The 17,901-nt window shown below is 42.9% G+C and overlaps 1 protein-coding gene across 4 annotated transcripts in view; it reads left to right on the top strand.

Annotated features, from left to right (window-relative positions):
* suclg2 (succinate-CoA ligase GDP-forming subunit beta) overlaps positions 1–11,719 on the top strand; it is a 416,386-nt gene extending 404,667 nt beyond the window's left edge. For 3 of the 4 annotated variants that reach the window (XM_041192068.1, XM_041192066.1, XM_041192067.1), the window contains one exon: positions 10,752–11,719. In XM_041192068.1, coding sequence (XP_041048002.1) covers positions 10,752–10,867 — 116 coding nt within the window. In that variant the 3' untranslated portion in view covers positions 10,868–11,719. The remainder of the gene's footprint in view (positions 1–10,751) is intronic. The other variant, XR_005943576.1, reaches the window with a different exon arrangement.
* The last annotated feature ends 6,182 nt before the right edge of the window (positions 11,720–17,901 follow it).

Below are 17,901 nucleotides of genomic sequence, written 5' to 3'. Positions count from 1 at the left end.
TGGCCTACCCGCCTGCCTGTTTCGCCTGTGTGCGTTGCCCTGAAAGCCTAACATCATCGTGCGTCATATTATGCTCGGGCGTGGCAGGCGCGGGCCCGCATGCTGAACGTAAAATTCTGGCCTATGTAACAGTTCTGGATGTAGAGGTTTTTCTCTCTAGTAATGCTGATCTTTCTGCCAGCCAACAGCAATGTTAAGTGGAAATTCTCTTTTAAAAATCTAAAGCAAGATCAAAGGTCAATAGCAAAAGCGCTTCAAGTGAAAAGAGCTTTTGGATCAGTGTTGTGAATGTTAATGTTTTTCCTGCTGGTGAGGTATATGGAAACAAAATACGTTACATTGAAATTAGAAACAAATCCTCAAAATGTTTCCAACAATGCTTGCAACAAATCTTTTTAAACCATGAGGTCTTGCTCATTTTACTGGACTTTCAAGTTCCTTTTGCCTCTTCCTTTGGCTTTCCTCAACCATAATCTTTCCCCAGCAGCCAATTTCTTCAAAGCTTCACTGTCCTGCATGAATGAAGCTTTGAAGTTCCAAAAACTTGGCTTTGTTACACCTCCTACTTTCGAACAATTATTTCAAAGTCGTGACAATTCCATACAGTTAACCACGTAGTCATAGTGTCAGCTAAAATACTAAATCTGAGTTGTTTCAATAAGCCTGCTTCTTTACTTGAAGAATGCCAAACTGAGAACTAAGATTGACAGTTGACTTCCCTATTGATTAACCGTAACTTATCCAAGTGTATATTTGTCTTTTGTGAGCTACTTGAGACTTTGACAACAGTGAAATTCTGTATGAATGTCTTTCATGATTTAGAGAGCTGTTTTTTTTTCTTTTGCTCATCATGTTATAAGTGGTTTTATTAATTTATTAATTTTGCTTCCAATTTCCACCCCTCCATCATTTTCACATGGTCCATCTCTGACACTTCCCTTCCCTTCCTTGACCTCTCTGTCTCAATTTCTGGTGATAGACTGTCCACCAATATTCATTACAAGCCCACTGACTCCCACAGCTACCTCAACTACAGCTCCTCACACCCCGCTTCCTGTAAGGACTCTATCCCATTCTGTCAGTTCCTTCGCCTCTGTCGCATCTGTTCTGATGATGCCACTTTCAAAAACAGTTCCTCTGACATGTCTTCCTTCTTCCTTAACCGAGGTTTTCTAACCACGGTGGTTGACAGGGCCCTCAACCGTGTCCGGCCCATCTCCCACGCAACTAACAAATCTAACGCATGATGCCACCACCAAACACATCTTGCCTTCACCCCCCCCCCCCCCACCCTCTCCCCACACCCCCCCGCCCCGCGGCATTCTGCAGGGATCGTTCCCTCCGGGACACCCTAGTCCACTCCTCCATCACCCCCTAGACCTCAACCCCCTCCCATGCAACCGCAGAAAGTGCAACACCTGCCCCTTTACTTCCCCTCTCCTCACCATCCAAGGGCTCAAACACTCTTTTCAAGTGAAGCAGCATTTCCCTTGCACTTCCCTCAATTTACTCTACTGCATTCGTTGCTCCCAATGCGGTTTCCTCTACATTGTAGAGACCAAACGCAGACTGGGTCACCGCTTTGCAGAACACCTTCGGTCTGTCCGCAAGCATGACCCAGACCTTCCTGTCGCTTGTCATTTCAACATTCCACCCTGCTCTCACGCCCACATGTCCGTCCTTGGCCTGCTGCATTGTTCCGGTGAAGCTCAACGCAAACAGGAGGAACAGCACCTCATCTTCCGACTAGGCATTTTACAGCCTTCCGGACTGAATATTGAGTTCAACAATTTTAGATCATGAACTGTCTCCTCCATCCCCACCCCCTTTCTGATCCCCCCCCCTTTTTTCCCAATAATTTATATATATTTTTCTTTTCCCACCTATTTCCATTATTTTTAAATGTATTTCCATCTATTGTTTTATCTCTCCCTTTTAGCTTATTTTGATCCCTTCCCTTCACGCCACCCCACCCCCACTAGGGCTATCTGTACCTTGCTCGTCTTGCTTTCTACCCTTAATTAGCACATTCCTTAGATAATATCACCACCTTCAACCCCTCTTTGTCCTTTTGTCTATGAAATCTTTTGGCTAACTCCACCTATCACTGATCCTCTATCCAGCTCCACCTGTCCCAACCACCCCCCCACCCCTCCCCCCCACCCCCCCAACCCAGCCTCCTAAACCAGCTTATATTTCACCTCTTTTCTATTGTTACTTAGTTCTGTTGAAGAGTCATACGGACTCGAAATGTTAACTGTGTTCCTCTCTGCAGATGCTGCCAGACCAGCTGAGTTTTTCCAGGTATTTTTATTTTTGTTTTGGATTTCCAGCATCTGCAGTTTTTTGCTTTTATGATATGAGTGGTGTTGTTCTTTGTAGTACAATTAGGTATTTATACCTGAGGTTGTGTAATTTCGAGTCAACTTTTGGGACCTTTAGTTCCAACTAGTCACTGACCACTCTGGTTATGAAGCATTTGGTATAAGCAGTAGTAAGTTTATTAAGTAGAAGCACAAGTGGTACAACAAAATAGTACTTAGCAAGGCAGTAGTCACTCTGTTCTTACAAACACTAGCTCGGGACTCTCTGGTTGATTGGGCTGCTGTCTCCTGCTCTGTTCTTGTTACTGTTGCATTCTTGTTGACCATAGTCTATCTCCTTTTCTCTTTGTTGTGTCTTAAGGGTCACAAGATTCTTCTTATACCTTTTTTGAGTCCAGCCTTGTGCCGTATTAGGTGACTGATTAGTTCATACTTGAGTAGGGGGAAACCTCACCTCAACCGACCTGATTAGTTTACTATCATTTTACTATTTACCTGATTAGTTTACCATTATTTCATTATTGTCCATTACTGTATTGTAATCTTACATATTCCTCATGCATGGCATTTTTGTTTATAAAACAGCAGACTCTTTAGCTAACATAGTTAATATAGTTTTTGTCTTTCCTATTGTCTTATTACAGTTCAGCTTCTCCAAGCTTCCAGTCAGCCAAAGATCAGAATACTTCCTGACCTAAACTTTTATAACAGCTTGACATTTCTTTCCACTGTCCCTCATACATCGGAATCATACATTATTTAAACATTTTTGTGCCTTGTTTCTCGGCATTTTCTGAATTAATACTTCCATACTAACCTACAGTTGGAACATATATTTTCCAAATCATAGTAGTTGCAGAAAAAATAGAAAAAACGCACTGAAATCGGCATGTCTTTGGCAAGAACCATCTCAAAGAAGCCTAAAGATTGAGTAATTGGAGATTATGGTCTATGCAGGTGAGGAGAGAGAAGAAGGAACATGTTGGGATAGAAATTTGTCTGGGCCTATTTTGGGGTCCAGAAACTGTTATGCAGATAGCACATTCCCTAATGAGGAAGCCCAAGGCAGGACTAAAATTGTGTCTCAGACATCATTTCTGTAACTTATGTCAATTGTTGATGCCTATCACACATCTACACATAGCTCACCCATTTCCGCAGATGAATTTCAGGCTGCTAGCCCCACCAGCAGCAGCTCTCAGGTAAGTGACAGGAAGGGGCTCAATCGCAGCTATTAGGAGTCTGTTACTCCTGACTGTACATGAATTTAAAAAATAAAGAAAACTTACCTTCTTAATGTTGGCCGGTTCTTGGGGCACATCCATTCTAGGAAAATCTAAGATCCTGACAGTTGCTGTACTTGTGGAATCTGTTTTCGGCAGCTGCCTGAAAATTGTTCCAGGCTATTAGGCGTTTTTAGGCATCCTTGGGGCATAGACACAGCCCTGTAAATTTTTTTCAATCTGGAAAACAGAGCACGACAATGATGAATTTCTATCCCATTGTACTTTAGGAGCTGATTGGTAGAACATTACACTTGCAAATGTAATAGTTCACTTAGTCCTGAGAAGATTTGGAAACAAATCTTGCACCATCTGAGTGAGATTGCCAGCTTTGCACAGTTTTGTTCCTGGAGTTATTGTCACTAGGACCTAGGTTGGGAATGCCTAGACTCATTCTATACAGAATCCTTAAATCCAACAGAAAGGAGAAACCCTCCTTCCATAAATTTTATCTGGCTCTGTGCTCAAGTTCCTATAGGTGAAATAACGTATAACCTACTGTGTTATTCTGCCTTATTCCTCCAATATAATTTTTAGTCTACATTCATCACTGTTTTATGTCTTGTGATTGGTGCGAGTAATTATAAAACTTTCTTTTTGACGAGCAGCTTTCTAATATAACATAGTCCTTAGGGCCCTAACAAATACTGAGACGCTCCCAGGGTGCTCATTCCTAAAAAAGAATACAGTACTAAATTGCAGAAAACTTATATCAATGTATTGAAGCAGAAATAATGCTTTACAAATGAATACAGAAACATTCAGATATCTAATGAACTTAGGGAGCTTTAGTTTAAAAATCTGTGCAAAATGTAACATGAGCTGTTACACAACAAAATGAAGCGTGGAATGAAGCTCATGGGAGTGGAAAGCAAGGCAGGAAGAGGAACTTAATTGAGGCAAAAAATCAACAGTGGAATGAAACTAAGCTGTTTAGTTCAGGGAAATTTGAAGGCGGGTGCAGCTTCCTGACAGCAAGCATCGGGAAGCCCTTTTGCACTTTTGCATTTGCATGTCGTGCATGCTCATTTAAAAAGCAACCTAGCCAGAATTAAGTGCCCCTTCCCAATTAAGTTATTTGCAAGGAGCAATGCGTGTCTTCAGATTTGCAACTGCATATAAGTGGCGTGCAGCATGTGAGGTAATCAACTTGCTGGAATTGCAGTGAGTAGCCACTTTTTTTCCCTCTTTGGGGAGCATTGTTCAGTGATGCAGTGACTGAGATCAGGTGGCGGCAGTCTAAGGAGCACGGGGCAGGGGGGCTGGTTGAGGGAAGGAGTTTGAGGGAGGGAGTCCAGGGCACAGAGAGAGACTGGGAGGGAAGGCGAGGGTGCAGGGACATGGGAGGAAGGGAAAAACCTTGCCTTTTGTGTGGAGGGGTCCTGTGAATGATGCAGGAATGTTTCTGGAGAGGGATGGTGGGAGAGAAGCGGTCCTAAAGGGTGGCGTCATTTTTGTCTAGGGTAGGGTCCTAGGGATTGAACTGAGGGTACTGGCCGCAGAGGGAACAATGACAGTAAGAGGGGCGAGTGAGATACAGTAGGGTGGCAGGCCCAGGTTAATGGTCGAGTATCGGATGGTCTCAAGGGGTGGGTAGGGGGAGCGGCTATTGAGATGGACAAAACAGGTGGTCAAGGTCAGGGTGGGCATGGGGACGGTAGTGGGTGTAGACTCAGACAGCAGAGAAGACATATGGAGGGTGATGGTTATTGGGTGAACAGAGGGGAGAGGAACGATTATATTGGGTAAGTCACGGGTGATGGGGGGAAGTTAGTGGGTGACGGGGGAGGGTGGAAGGTGCTGGAGTATGTTTGGAATGTGATGTGCACCTTTTTTTTGTCTCAACTAGAAAACACACTGTGAAAGTACAACCCCTTAAGTGGGAGGAGGGTCTTTTTAGGTGGGTGCAGTCAGCACAATGGGCCAACTATAGGGATCTCAACCTCAATCATTGCATCATTGAACAACGCACCCCGAAGAAGAAAAAGACAGTGGTTACTCACTCCAATTCCAGCAAGTTGAATACCTCACCTGTTGTACGCTACTTATATGCAGTTGTAAATCTGAAGGCATGTATTGCTCCTCATTTAATTGGGAAGGGGAACTTAATTCTGGCTAGACTGCTTTTTAATAATCATGAGCCAATTGGATGAGGGCCATGCTAAAGTGTGTTCTCCTCTGTATAGGGAGGATACTGGACTGTGCAGGGAAGCTCGACATTGGAAGCCTGCAAGTCCAGAATGATTGTGGGAAAAGCAAGCAACACATTAGGGAAGTTATTCCCAAGGTCCTGATTCTCAGCAATAACTAAGGGAAGCTCAAGGATGAATAGAGGAAGTACATATAATAGTTGATGGCAGGTTGAGGATTAAGGTAGGGGGATGGCATATAGTGCTAGTTGGGAATCTCGATGGTCTCTGATGGCTGGTCATGGCTGATATGGGTGGAGTTTATCTGCAGCCATGGTATGGGTGCCAAACTGTGGTTCGAGGAAGATGGAGGGAAGCTCAGCAATGATATGAGGGTGCACAGATGTGGCTTGCAATTCCAGTGTCAATGCTCCAGTTTCCATGCACATAGTTGCATCAACAAGAAGAGAACTGAACATTGATCGTCCAGGACAGGATTGACCAAGATGAGGTAGGTGGAGGCCAGGTTTGCCCAATACTAATTATAGGGCTTCCCATCGGGCAGAAATGCTCAGACCATAGGGCTGAACATGCTGACCAGATCGATCCCTGCAATTTGTTCACAGGTAACTTCAGGCAGACATGACGATGGGGCAAGTCAGTCCAGCACTTCTGATAGCTATGATGCAGCTGTGGAAGAACCACCAGAGGAGGCCAGTGCAAGGCAGAGCAGCTGCCAAAACATCAACAGGGAGAAGCAGCGCAGGATGCTGGCAACCAGGGGCCAGTCTGACAGCAAGCAATGGCACACAGTTGTTTATACCACAAGTGGTGTAGCTACCTGCTGATGTCTGAGAGGCAATACCAGAGCTGGCTTAGGATGTCATGGCATGTGGTAACTCACATGCCAGCTGATCCATGGAGACCTGGGTGCACGAGGACAGGGAGGCAATCTAATGCCGATAGCGTGAAAAGTAACAGCAGCATTGAACTTCTTCGCCACTGTGGCCTTTCCATGGCTCCAAGGGTGAGATGTGTGGAATATCCCAGTCTGTCATACACAAATGCATCCGAGAGATAACAGGTGCCCTCCTCGGAAGAGCAAATAATTTTGTTAAATTCAGCATGGGTCCTGAGAGCCAGGCAACCAGAGCAGTGGGACTCACTGCAATTGCAGGATCCTCACAAGTGCAAGGGACAATTGACTATGCACTACACGCTAAGTGCTCCCTAAGATCAGCTCACCACATTCATTAATGGAAAGGACTTCACTCTGTGGATGTGCAGCTGATATGTGATCACAGAAAATAAACCCTTCAGGTGTGTGCACTACCCAGGGAGCTCTCACGATGCCGACATCCTGAACAACTCGCATGTGCCACAAGTGTTTGCTCCACCTGATCAACTGTAGGGCTGGCTTGTTGGAGACACGAGATGCCCAGAGAGGGCCTGGCTGATGGCACCAGTGTGAAACCTGCAAAGTGTCACCAAGGAGAGGTACAATGTCATCCATGCCTCAACAAGAGTAACAATAGAGCAGACAAATAGACTGCTTAAAATGAGGTTCTGTGGCTTGGACCGCTTAGGTGGAGTACCTATGTGCTCGCTAGAAGGAGGTTCCAGGATCATTGTGATCTGCTGCACAACCATGCTCAGTAATTGGGGGATGATTTTGCAGAAGGTGTGGGTTGGAGGAGCTGGATATGTCCTCAGACGAGAAGGAACGGAAAAGGCGATGCTGCTGATGAGGGAGTGGATGCTGCAAATGCCAGGCAATGGTGTGACGTGGCAGACAGACCTGTGATAATCTCATCAGCACCAGATTCCAGGCCGAGTGAGGCACCAAATCATCGCTACTACACTTTGGTTTATATTCCTCTGTTGGCTGAGAGGCTGTGGGTTCCCTTGTGGGCATGGATTTTTTTGTTCCATTTCGTTGCTCTTATGCCCTGGTGGCTGCATTAACTTTTACATTTTCATGTTACAACTGTTGGTATCGTGATCCTGTGTATGGACCATCCTGAAGTGAAACCTCTCCCACTTACACAAAATGTGCTGTTCCGACAACACTATGGCGCCATTGCCAGCAGGAGCGTAACATTACATGCAAAACACTGCATATTCCCATGGCCTCTGACAGCTAGAAGGAAAAATGCTGCAGGCCCTTGGCACATGCAAACCCATATTTATGCTACATTGGAAGCCACGTGCACTCTTAATGCACCCTTAATTTGCTAGTGATACACTCATTTCTCAGGGACACATTCTCCAAATGGGGGCAATACCTTGCGAAGAACTCTGTCATGCGGACACCAACTAGACTTGCAATGACTCAGCTGCAGATGCTGCTCAGACTCAGAGGGATAATAATTGGGTGAACACTATCTCATGGGTTGCCAGGTGGCCTCAAGTTTACAAATGATAACCAAGGTTCAGTCCTGACGCATGTCAGGATACTCTGAGAGGCAAATACTGACAATCTGACACATTAAGTGGTTCATCCATAGGCCCACATCATCTGAATTTGATTGGAAATAAAGCAATGCCCTTAAAAACAAGTGACCATTGCAGCAACTGGCAGCACAATGAAAATATAAGACACATGTATAAAGTGAAATTAAACATATTTACATGTGTGTTTCATATGTACAGTGATAAGACACCTGAGCTATCTTTGTGCCCTTATGATTTCCTAATTTTTTTTTTTATTATGCCTCTGTGCAACCTCACTGACATCCACAGCTGACGTGGAGACAGCTGGCTGACTGCTATGCCCTGTTGCCTGAGGTCACTTTGGCAGCCATCCTCTGGTGGTCTGAGGCCTAAATGACTCCAGCCTGCTGAGGGTCTCTGGCATAGCTGCAGGTCACCCTCCTCGGCCTGACCTGCTGGAGACGACAGGGTTGCTGGCAGAGGGGAGCCCTCCGAGTGCCAGGGATCTTGGATGTCACATCCTCTGTCGACTGCAGGCACATGTTTGTGATGTGCTCATCAGATTGTGACCTCAAGCCTAATCTAGAATGTGAACGCACCAAGGTGAATGTCTCTGTGCTGGTGGATGCTGCAGGCGAACGCTGTGGCAGCGCATCCTCAGAGGATTCGGTGTCGTCATCCTCAGAGGTGGTGGTGGAGTAGGGGATAGGCTCTCTCTGCCTCTTTTTCTTGGCCTTGGTTCTGAAACCTGCAGTGGAGGATGCAAAGAATTAGCTCATGGTTCAGCACGCTCCCTTTGCCCACCTAATCCCGTTTGTGCATTGGTCAGCACAAGACTGGCGGCATCCTCACTGGATTCTGTGGAGACACCAGCCTCTCCAATGGCACATTCTTGGCCACAACGCTCCCCCGTTATTCTTGCGGCCTCTTCCTCAGCTGGAGTGAGCAGTTTGACATCAGGGACACTTCCTTCAGTCTTCTGTCACTCATGCTGATTGTGAGTTCTTTTTTTCTGCAGACAAACAGAAGGATTGGGTCTTATCCCAAAGGGCCCATAACCAGTAAATGAGCAAGCATGCCCATGACTTGTGTCCTCCTGTGTCCACCTGAGTAAGTGTTCCACACACAAACTGTCCTGCAGCTGGTACACCTAGCAGGGCATAAAGTGGCTCCCACATTTGGTTCACATTTCCCATCTGATGCTGAGGCCTGCAATCATAACTCCTGTCTAGCATTGCTCTGCGCTCACCCATCTACAGTGCTTTCTGCCCTCTGAGTGCTGGCTTGCGGTTAAAGCTAAGTGCCAGTTACCCTTGCGGCACGTAGCAGATCACTGAACCTCTTCCTTAACTGCACCTAGGTTCTACTCTGAGCCCCACAGCTGCTGACATGCGCTGCCACTTCCATCCAGGCTGCCTAGGTCAGATGGGAAGGCATCCTGCTGCCACCCTTGTGCCATGATAGCAGATCATAGCCCCGAATTACTTACAGGCATATTGAACTTTTTTTAGGGAAGTGTGTTTTTTAAAAAGGACATCCTATCACAGACCTCCTCATTTGTTATTTTTCCTGACCTCCTACTGCCCTGTCCCCCCACCCCTTCACCCTGCATCCCCCCACTTCACTTGCTCAAAACCTATTACATATTGACATTTTCCAGTTCTGTTGAAAGGTTATCAATCTGAAACACTAGGCGCAATTTAAAGCCCTTCCCCAGGGTGAGTTTGGAAGTGGCAGGAGGCACATTTAATCACGCAGGAATGTGCCAAGTGGGGACCCCACTCTCTTCCCACCTCTGCCCTGGTTAAGTCTTGGGTGAGAAGGCTTGTGGACAGTCTTCCTGACCCCATGCCAAATTGAGGCCCTTAAGTGAGCAATTAATGCCTCATCCCGCTGCCATTGGTATTCAATGAGATTAGCCAGCAACTTTTGTGAGGTGGGATTTCCACTCCTGGGCTGCTTGATCCTGGGGGAGGCCCACCGTTGGCTACTTATGTGCCTGACTGGCATATGATACAGCGGACCTTCCCCACAGGAGGGGACACAGGGCTCCAGCCAGCAGGCAAGATCCCCATGGCTGGATTTTATTCCGCCCATTAACATTGTTTCTCTCATCACAGATCCTGCCTGATCTGCTAAGTATTTCCAAAGTTTTTTGTTATTTCAGATTTCCAGGATCTGCAGTATTTTGTTTGTGTATTAGAAAAAGCGAGATGTTAGTTAGAAATTTGTCTGGAGCCAGGTATTTCTGGTCCCAGAATCTGGGTATTGCAGGCAGCACACTCCCCAATCCCAGTTTACATTTAACATATTTTTTGCTTCCAGGTACATGATCTACTACAGTGCAGTGTGAGTCAGCATGCAATCCCATTTCCTGAAGCATGATAGAAAAAGTTTACAACAGTTTCTTTTACTAATTTAGCAAATTAGCAAATCAATATATTTTTAAAATCTTACATAAAATGCACTTCATATCAGGGCATTACTTCAACCTACAAAAACCTATTGTTCCAGAGGGATGAAAACATGTTGTTTAATTTTAATCTATCATTCATCACTGTCTGTTTCCCTTCTGTTTCTAGGAACCAATGTTAATGAAGCCAAGCGCATCCTGAATGAGAGTGGACTGCCAATCACTTCTGCCAGCAACCTGGAAGATGCAGCTAAGAAGGCAGTTGCCAGCATGGCCCCAAAATAGCCTATTGAAGGAAGTTTTTAATCAATGAATATTCTTTATACTGTATTCCCCAATCATGGGTTTCCACTAATTTTAGAATGATAATTTTACATGGATATTTCACACAATAACTGGAAAAACATGAAGAATTATCAATACATTCATGCAAACTGTACAACAGCGATGGATTTTTAGAAAAAGGTAAACATTGCATACTTTTTACAAATATATTGAATTATGTACTTGTTTCTGACAGTCCCTGCATTTTAATGTCAGTGATTAATGTGGAATTTTTGTGAAAAATAAGTTTTTTAGACCTGTGAAATCTGAATAATCTGATGGCACAAAATGATTTTTGGACATCTTTGTAATCTTCAGTTATTGCTCAATGAGCTTCGCCTTTGCCTTAATCTCAAATTGATTAAAACAGCACCACTGCTTATATAGCAACAGACCTTATACTTAGACAAATTGGTGCTGTCTTAAAAGCCTTAACCTTCAATATTGCCAAGAAAGTCAATCTGTAGCCAGCTCAGACTGGAGATGTACAGAACTTAGCACATGAATAAATTGTACTGTTGATATTATTCCAGTGGACAAATAACCTGACTAAACTCAGATTTTAAACAGCTTTTTTTCTCTTGTCACCAATTATTTTCTTTTTTGTAAAACTGATTTACATCATGCCAGAACATGACTGTCAAAGCCATATTGTTGTTTCATCCTTTTATGGCCCTTTTCATGTTTACAGTGTTTTAAACAATTGTGAAGCCAAGTATCTCAGTACAAGCAAGTGAATACAAATCTGTTCCTGTGGCTAATTCCTGTAGCATCAAATGTCTTCCAAATATGAATAAAATGCTTTCAATTAAATGGATGTGTTTGAAAAGTAAATGAGAATCTGATTTAGTTCCCAAGAGAAGTGCTTTAAGACATGTGAATGCTCCAGTGCTCCTTCCTTAAAGTTCCATGGTATGTTGAGCTTCTTGTTTTTATCAAATAATGTACAATAGTTAAAAACAGCTTGAACTTTCTGCCTATCCATTGGAAAAACGGGATCCTTCTACACATTTGCCACCTGTCATAATCAAAATTGAACATCTTTAAATGTTTACAACCAGGAATTTTTTTCTCTCCTTGAAATTTTTTTCTTTTTCTCCAACTCCCAATCAAAGATGCTGACATTTGAAGTGGATTGCAGATAGCAGTATGACACGGTATACTTTGACACCTTAAAAGAACTTGACATAATTCTGCCAAAAAGATTACTATTTAAACATGCAGTGCTAGGGATTTCTGCAATGAGTTTAAATTGACCAGAGTTATTAGCACAGTAGATCAAATAGGGGATGAGCAGAGTGAGTCTGGCATGGATATGTACACAAAGTGGCCATTTGATCCATTGTGTTTGCAGGCTTTCTGGCAGACCTATTCAATGAATCCTGTTCTGCTCTTTCCCAATAGCCCTATACATTTTTATTCATAATATCACCATCATCGGTTTTCAAGGGATCCACAATGCTCCAGACCACCACCCTCTTGTGTTGATTTTGATATCCTTGCAGGTTTCCTTACATGCTTCCTTTTTTCTAATTCTTACTTTCTGCTTTGTCACCCTATGTTGCTATTTGTATCTTCTCCATTTGTCAAGATCTGTGTTTCTTTTCTGCATTTTTTAGCTCTGTTGTCTCTTTAGTCTTCCATGGCTGTTTTTTTGGCAAGTAGAGCCCTTGCCTCTTAGGGATACAAACTGATTCTGTATCTTTTTTGATCATATCCCAAAGACCTTCTGCTGTTTTGGTCAAGAGACATTAACAGTACTATTAAGCTTTATTATGAAGCCCCTTTATTTTCAACTGACTGGAAAATTTGCAATTTGAATTGTTTAAAATGTAAGGCCACATTCCAAGAAGAACAAATCATCCTAGGGAGAGTATGAAGAGAGAGACATTTCCTATAATCCAGACACCCATTGAAACTCATAACTGCCATAACTGCCTAAGAAAGAGACGTTAAAAATGAAAAGTACTGGATATTAAAACAATGGCTGGCACAGACAGAAATACCCAGAACCTTTTGGAAATATACAATGGGTGAAGTATTTCAAGGCAAGACTGCCAGCCACTAGAGAAAGATTGCAAATGACGCAGGCGGTGTCCAGAAAGTCTTCAGCAGAGAAAATAAGCTGAGGGCTGCCCTTTTTCCTTTCTGTATTTTGGGATAAGCATGTCGCTCTGGCCGAGAAGCCAAGTCCACCAGAAACTTACCAGAAAACCAAGATCTTGTAATAATTGTAACCCCTTCTACATCTGACTGCATCCAAGAAACCAGCTAAGCTAAATCAGTCATGATGTTTAAAATCTACACCTCAAAGACAGTCAAAGGACGGTTAATGGTATATTCTTTTACCTTTTTTTAATTGGACTCTAACTTTCCTTATTTCTGAAACCTACAGAAATTTTCACTTGGCAGGCCTACTCGAGTGTGAAATGACACATGTTGATGTCAGCCAAGCATGCCAATGTCAACGCTTAGTCGCAATAGTTTGGTAGGCAAGCACGAGCCAGAGCCGGCAGTGTGCCTGCCAACAACTAAAAGGCTTGTTAAGGCCATTAATAATCAATTCACTTAAATTTTTTGCTGCCCATCCAACCTTACAGTTGGCAGGCAGGCGAAAAGGCCAAGCAGCCTTTGCATTTTTTTGGAAACCTCATCCATGGTCGGGAGGTTTCCAAAAGCAAATAAAGATAAAATAAAAGTTTAAAAATTGATTTAATAATGTCCCTGCTCATGTGACAGTGTCACAGAGGGGACATGTTTTATTACATTTTTATTTTCTTCATTTCCTTTTTTTAACAACTCTTCACCTCCCTGAGGCAGCTCTGTGCCTCAGGGAGATTATAAAGCACTCACTCATGCGCATGCGCGAAGTTCGCACTCACCCTCCTCTCATCCCCCTGCTGGCCACAGACAGCGCTGAGCATTGCTGCTTGCGTTTCACACTGGGTGGGCCTTAATTGGCCCACCAACGTGAAATCGCAGTCCAACCGCCCCTGCTGAGCCCATCAGCCAGATCAAAATTCTGCCCTATGTGTGTGTGTGTGGGCCCTAGTGACTGCATGAGGGCCGAATGCTTGATGTCATGTTTTTATTGTTATTTTTCTTGGCTTTAGTGGTTAATAATTTGTTCTTCCTTTGACTCAGGAAAGCCTCATTTGATTGGCTCCTTATTGTTCACAGCTTAAATAGTTAAATACATTCTGATTTGGAAAAGACATATCCTCGTGTAAAATAAACTTGAACTTTTGTTGTGACCAACCAAGGTGGTTAAATCGATGGGAGCCAGTTCACCTCTTCTCACCTGATTCTAACAATTTGATTTGCCCAGTTTTCTGTCGTAGTCTCTGTGTCAATGCGTTGAAGTCAAGCTCACTTAAATCTGGAATCTTAGTAACTGTTTTGCATTTCTTCCTTTCAAATACTACATTGAACTGATTGTATTATGATTACTATTTGATAAATCTTGGCTGCTAGTTAAATCTAGTGCATTACTCATTACTAAATCAATTATAAAGGCCAAATACTGTGGATTCTGGAAATCTGAAACAAAAACAGAAAATGCTGAAAAATCTCAGCAGGTCTAACAGCATCTGTGGAAGGAAAAAAAAGTGTGAACGTTTCGAGTCCTTACGACTCTTCTTCACTAAATCAATTATGGTCTGCTGCTTTGTTGGTTCTAGGATGCATTGATGCAGGAAACTATCTAAACGCGCTCAAGAAATTCACTACCTTTTTGATATGTACTAGCCTGTTAATGTGAAACTATATGCAAATCAAAATTCCTATTAAAACCATTTGTCTTTGCTCGGTGTTTTCTGTTCTGTTCTCTACATTTGCATAATTTATGACTTCACAACATCAGGAGGCCTATACAAAATCCCCACCACTGTCTTAAATCTTTTTATATTTCTTAATCCTACCCATAAAGTCTCCACTACTGTTTTACCTCTTATTATATCCTCTCATTATCGAAATGGTTTCACCCTTAATCACTAAGACTATTCCTCCCCCTCCACCATTTTCCCTAACTTTACCAAAGACCTAATGACCTGGTATATTGATTTCATTCAAACATATGAATTAAGAGCAGGAGTAGGCCACTCAGCCCCTCCAGCCTGCCTCGCCATTCAATAAGATCATGGCTGATCTGAATGTAATCTCAACCCCACATTCCTGCCTACCCCCAATAACCTTTTACCCCATTGTTAATAAAGAAGCTACCTAGTTCTGCCCTAAGAATATTCAAGCACTCTGCTTCCACTGCCTTTTGAGGGCAAGAGTTCCAAAGACACTCAACCCTCTGAGAGAAAAAAAATTCTCTTCATCTCTGTCTTAAATGAGCGATCCCTTATTTTCAAACAGTGACATCTAGTTCTAGATCCTCCCACAAGAGGAAACATCCTCTCCACATCCTCCCTGTCAAAACCGCTCAGGGTCTTAAAGGTTTCAGGTACATTGCCTCTTACTGTTCAAATTCCAGTGGATACGGGCCTAATCCCTTCAGCCTTTCCTCATAAGACAACCTGCCCATTCCTTGGCAGTTCACAGTCCTAACTGTCTTGCAGCCATGCTTCTGAAATGGCTATCATGTCATACCCTCCCAATTGGATTTGTGCCTTTAAAACTTTTAATTTTCCCTTTACCTTCTGACTGTTACTCTCTTATCATTGTATGTTTTCAAACTAGTATTTTATACGATCATTTTCAGCTGCATCCCACTTAAAATCCTTTTGACTCTTATTTATCCTTTCCACTAGAACCCTGACCCTAGCCCATTTTGGGTGGAGCCCATCCCACTGATAATTCTTTCCTGTCTCACTAATGGTGCCACTGGCCCTTGAAGTGGAACCCCTCTTTCCCACACCACTCCTTAAGCCAAATGTTCACCTCCGTAATCTATTTATCCTCACCTCAATTTGCACATGGCTTGTATAATAATCCAGGGATTATAACCTTAATGTCCTGCTCTTTAATTTAGCTCCTAGTTCTTGGTATTCTGCAAACAGGACCTCTTGACTACTCTTTCCTTTTTGTTGGTCCCAACATGGACCATAATAACTGAATCCTCCCTCTTCAATATCCTTTTAAGCTGGTTTGAAATGTCACTCACCCTGGCACCAAGTAAGCAACATATTATGTGGGACTCTCAATCCTGTTTATAAAAATTGCTATCTATCCCCTAATTATTGAATCCCCTCTGCTTTTACTGCTGCATTGGCAGCATCCTCTTGCGGAGACAGGTATGCATTTAGCACCTTAGCTATACGCTTTGTCTTCCTAAGAATATCTCCTTTTTGGTCCCTCCTCAGCCCAATCCTTCCTTTTACTATTTATGTATTCATAACAGACCTTTGGGTCCCCTTTTATGTTGACTGTTAATCATTTCTCATGCTTTCTCTTGGCCCTTGTTATTTCTATTTACATTAATAACTTAGATTCAGAAGGTCAAAACAATTTGATCAAATTTAGTGACAGTATAAACTTGGAGAGACATTTGAATCTTGGAAGGCAGTTTGGGAATTGCAGCATGATTATACCCATGGTACTATACAGAAGCATTAATGGACAAAAAATTGACATCAACCCGAAGGAACTAAGAGGCTAAAGGCTTGGTCAAAGAGATGGATTTTAATGAGGGTCTTGAAGGAAGAGAGAGGTGACTAGGTTAATGAAGAGTATTCCTGAGCACAGGGGCCTGGAGAATTGAAGACACAGCTGCCAATGGTGAACAAAGGGTGGGTGGATATACAATGCCAGAGTTAGAGAAATACAGAGTTTTCAGAGGGTTGTAGAGCTGGAAAATGTTACAGTTAAATAGGGAGAGGCAAGGCTATGAAGGGTTTTGGACATGAGGATGACTTTTAAATTTGAAGCTCTGGATGACATGGAGCCACTGTACACTTACAAGCACAGGAGTGATAAATGCACAGGACTCGGTGTGAGAAATGGAGCAGGGTTTTGAATGAGCTGAATTTCTGCAGGTAAGAAAGTGGAGGCTGGCCAGATGAGCATAGGAACAGTCAAATCTGGAGGTGATGAGTCATAGATGAGTGTTTCAACAAGTGAGGCAAAGTCAGAGATGGGTAACATTAGAGTTGCTCTGCTCGCCCTCAATAATGACAGAACAGTTATCAATAAGGCAAATAGAATGCTGAGTAGTATTTTGCAAGGTGGAGCAAGTTGTGCTTAAACTGATAATGCTCTGGTCAGAACATACTTTGAGCGTTGTGCTCCGTTCTGGTTGCTGAGATATTCCAGCTCTGGCGGTGGTGGTTCAAGGTTGGACCATGAGGCTGATTCCCAGGATCAGAGAACCAAGTTGAAAGACTAGAAAAATTGGGCTGAGGTAAAATAATAAACGATTGAAATAAATAGGAAAACAGTGTCTAAAATGTAGATTTGGAACGATACTTTAAATCAAGCCATGACTAAAAGACAAGACATTGATTCAATATATTAAAAGTTAGAAAGTAAAAGAGGAACTTGCAATTTCATAGTGCCTTTGAAAACTGGCTGATATGGCAAAGGCACTAGGAAAGTCAGATTCAAATATTTACTAATGTTCTCAAGCAATAAAGCATCATCTCCAGCCCCTATCAACTCATTCATTATGCATAGCATTTTCTTTATCAAAAGTGATTTTAACATAAATTGCAGAACAAGGGTACTTATCTTTCTACTAATTCTATGTTATATTTGGCATCCCATGATTGTTGTTTCATAAGTATTGCAGGGAATTATTGGACAAAGGCTCCACCAATAGAGTTAATGGTGTAGAAATTCAATTGTCCTAATTGGATTTGAATATCAGCTGGGCTGTGTAACAGACACTACATGCTATTACAATTATGAGGTTTATAAGATTGTTATGTTTTGGAACTGTGTTTTAATTTTAAGGCAAAATGAAGGGGTCAATGACCTGTTTTGAAGTCTGCCTGATAGCAAGCCTGGGTGGCATGATTGTTATAGATTAAAAAGAGCCCAGACTGTTTTAC

The sequence above is a fragment of the Carcharodon carcharias genome, chromosome 7, assembly GCF_017639515.1.
Source record: "Carcharodon carcharias isolate sCarCar2 chromosome 7, sCarCar2.pri, whole genome shotgun sequence".
NCBI lineage: Eukaryota > Metazoa > Chordata > Chondrichthyes > Lamniformes > Lamnidae > Carcharodon > Carcharodon carcharias.
This window is presented reverse-complemented; position numbering and strand designations above follow the sequence as displayed.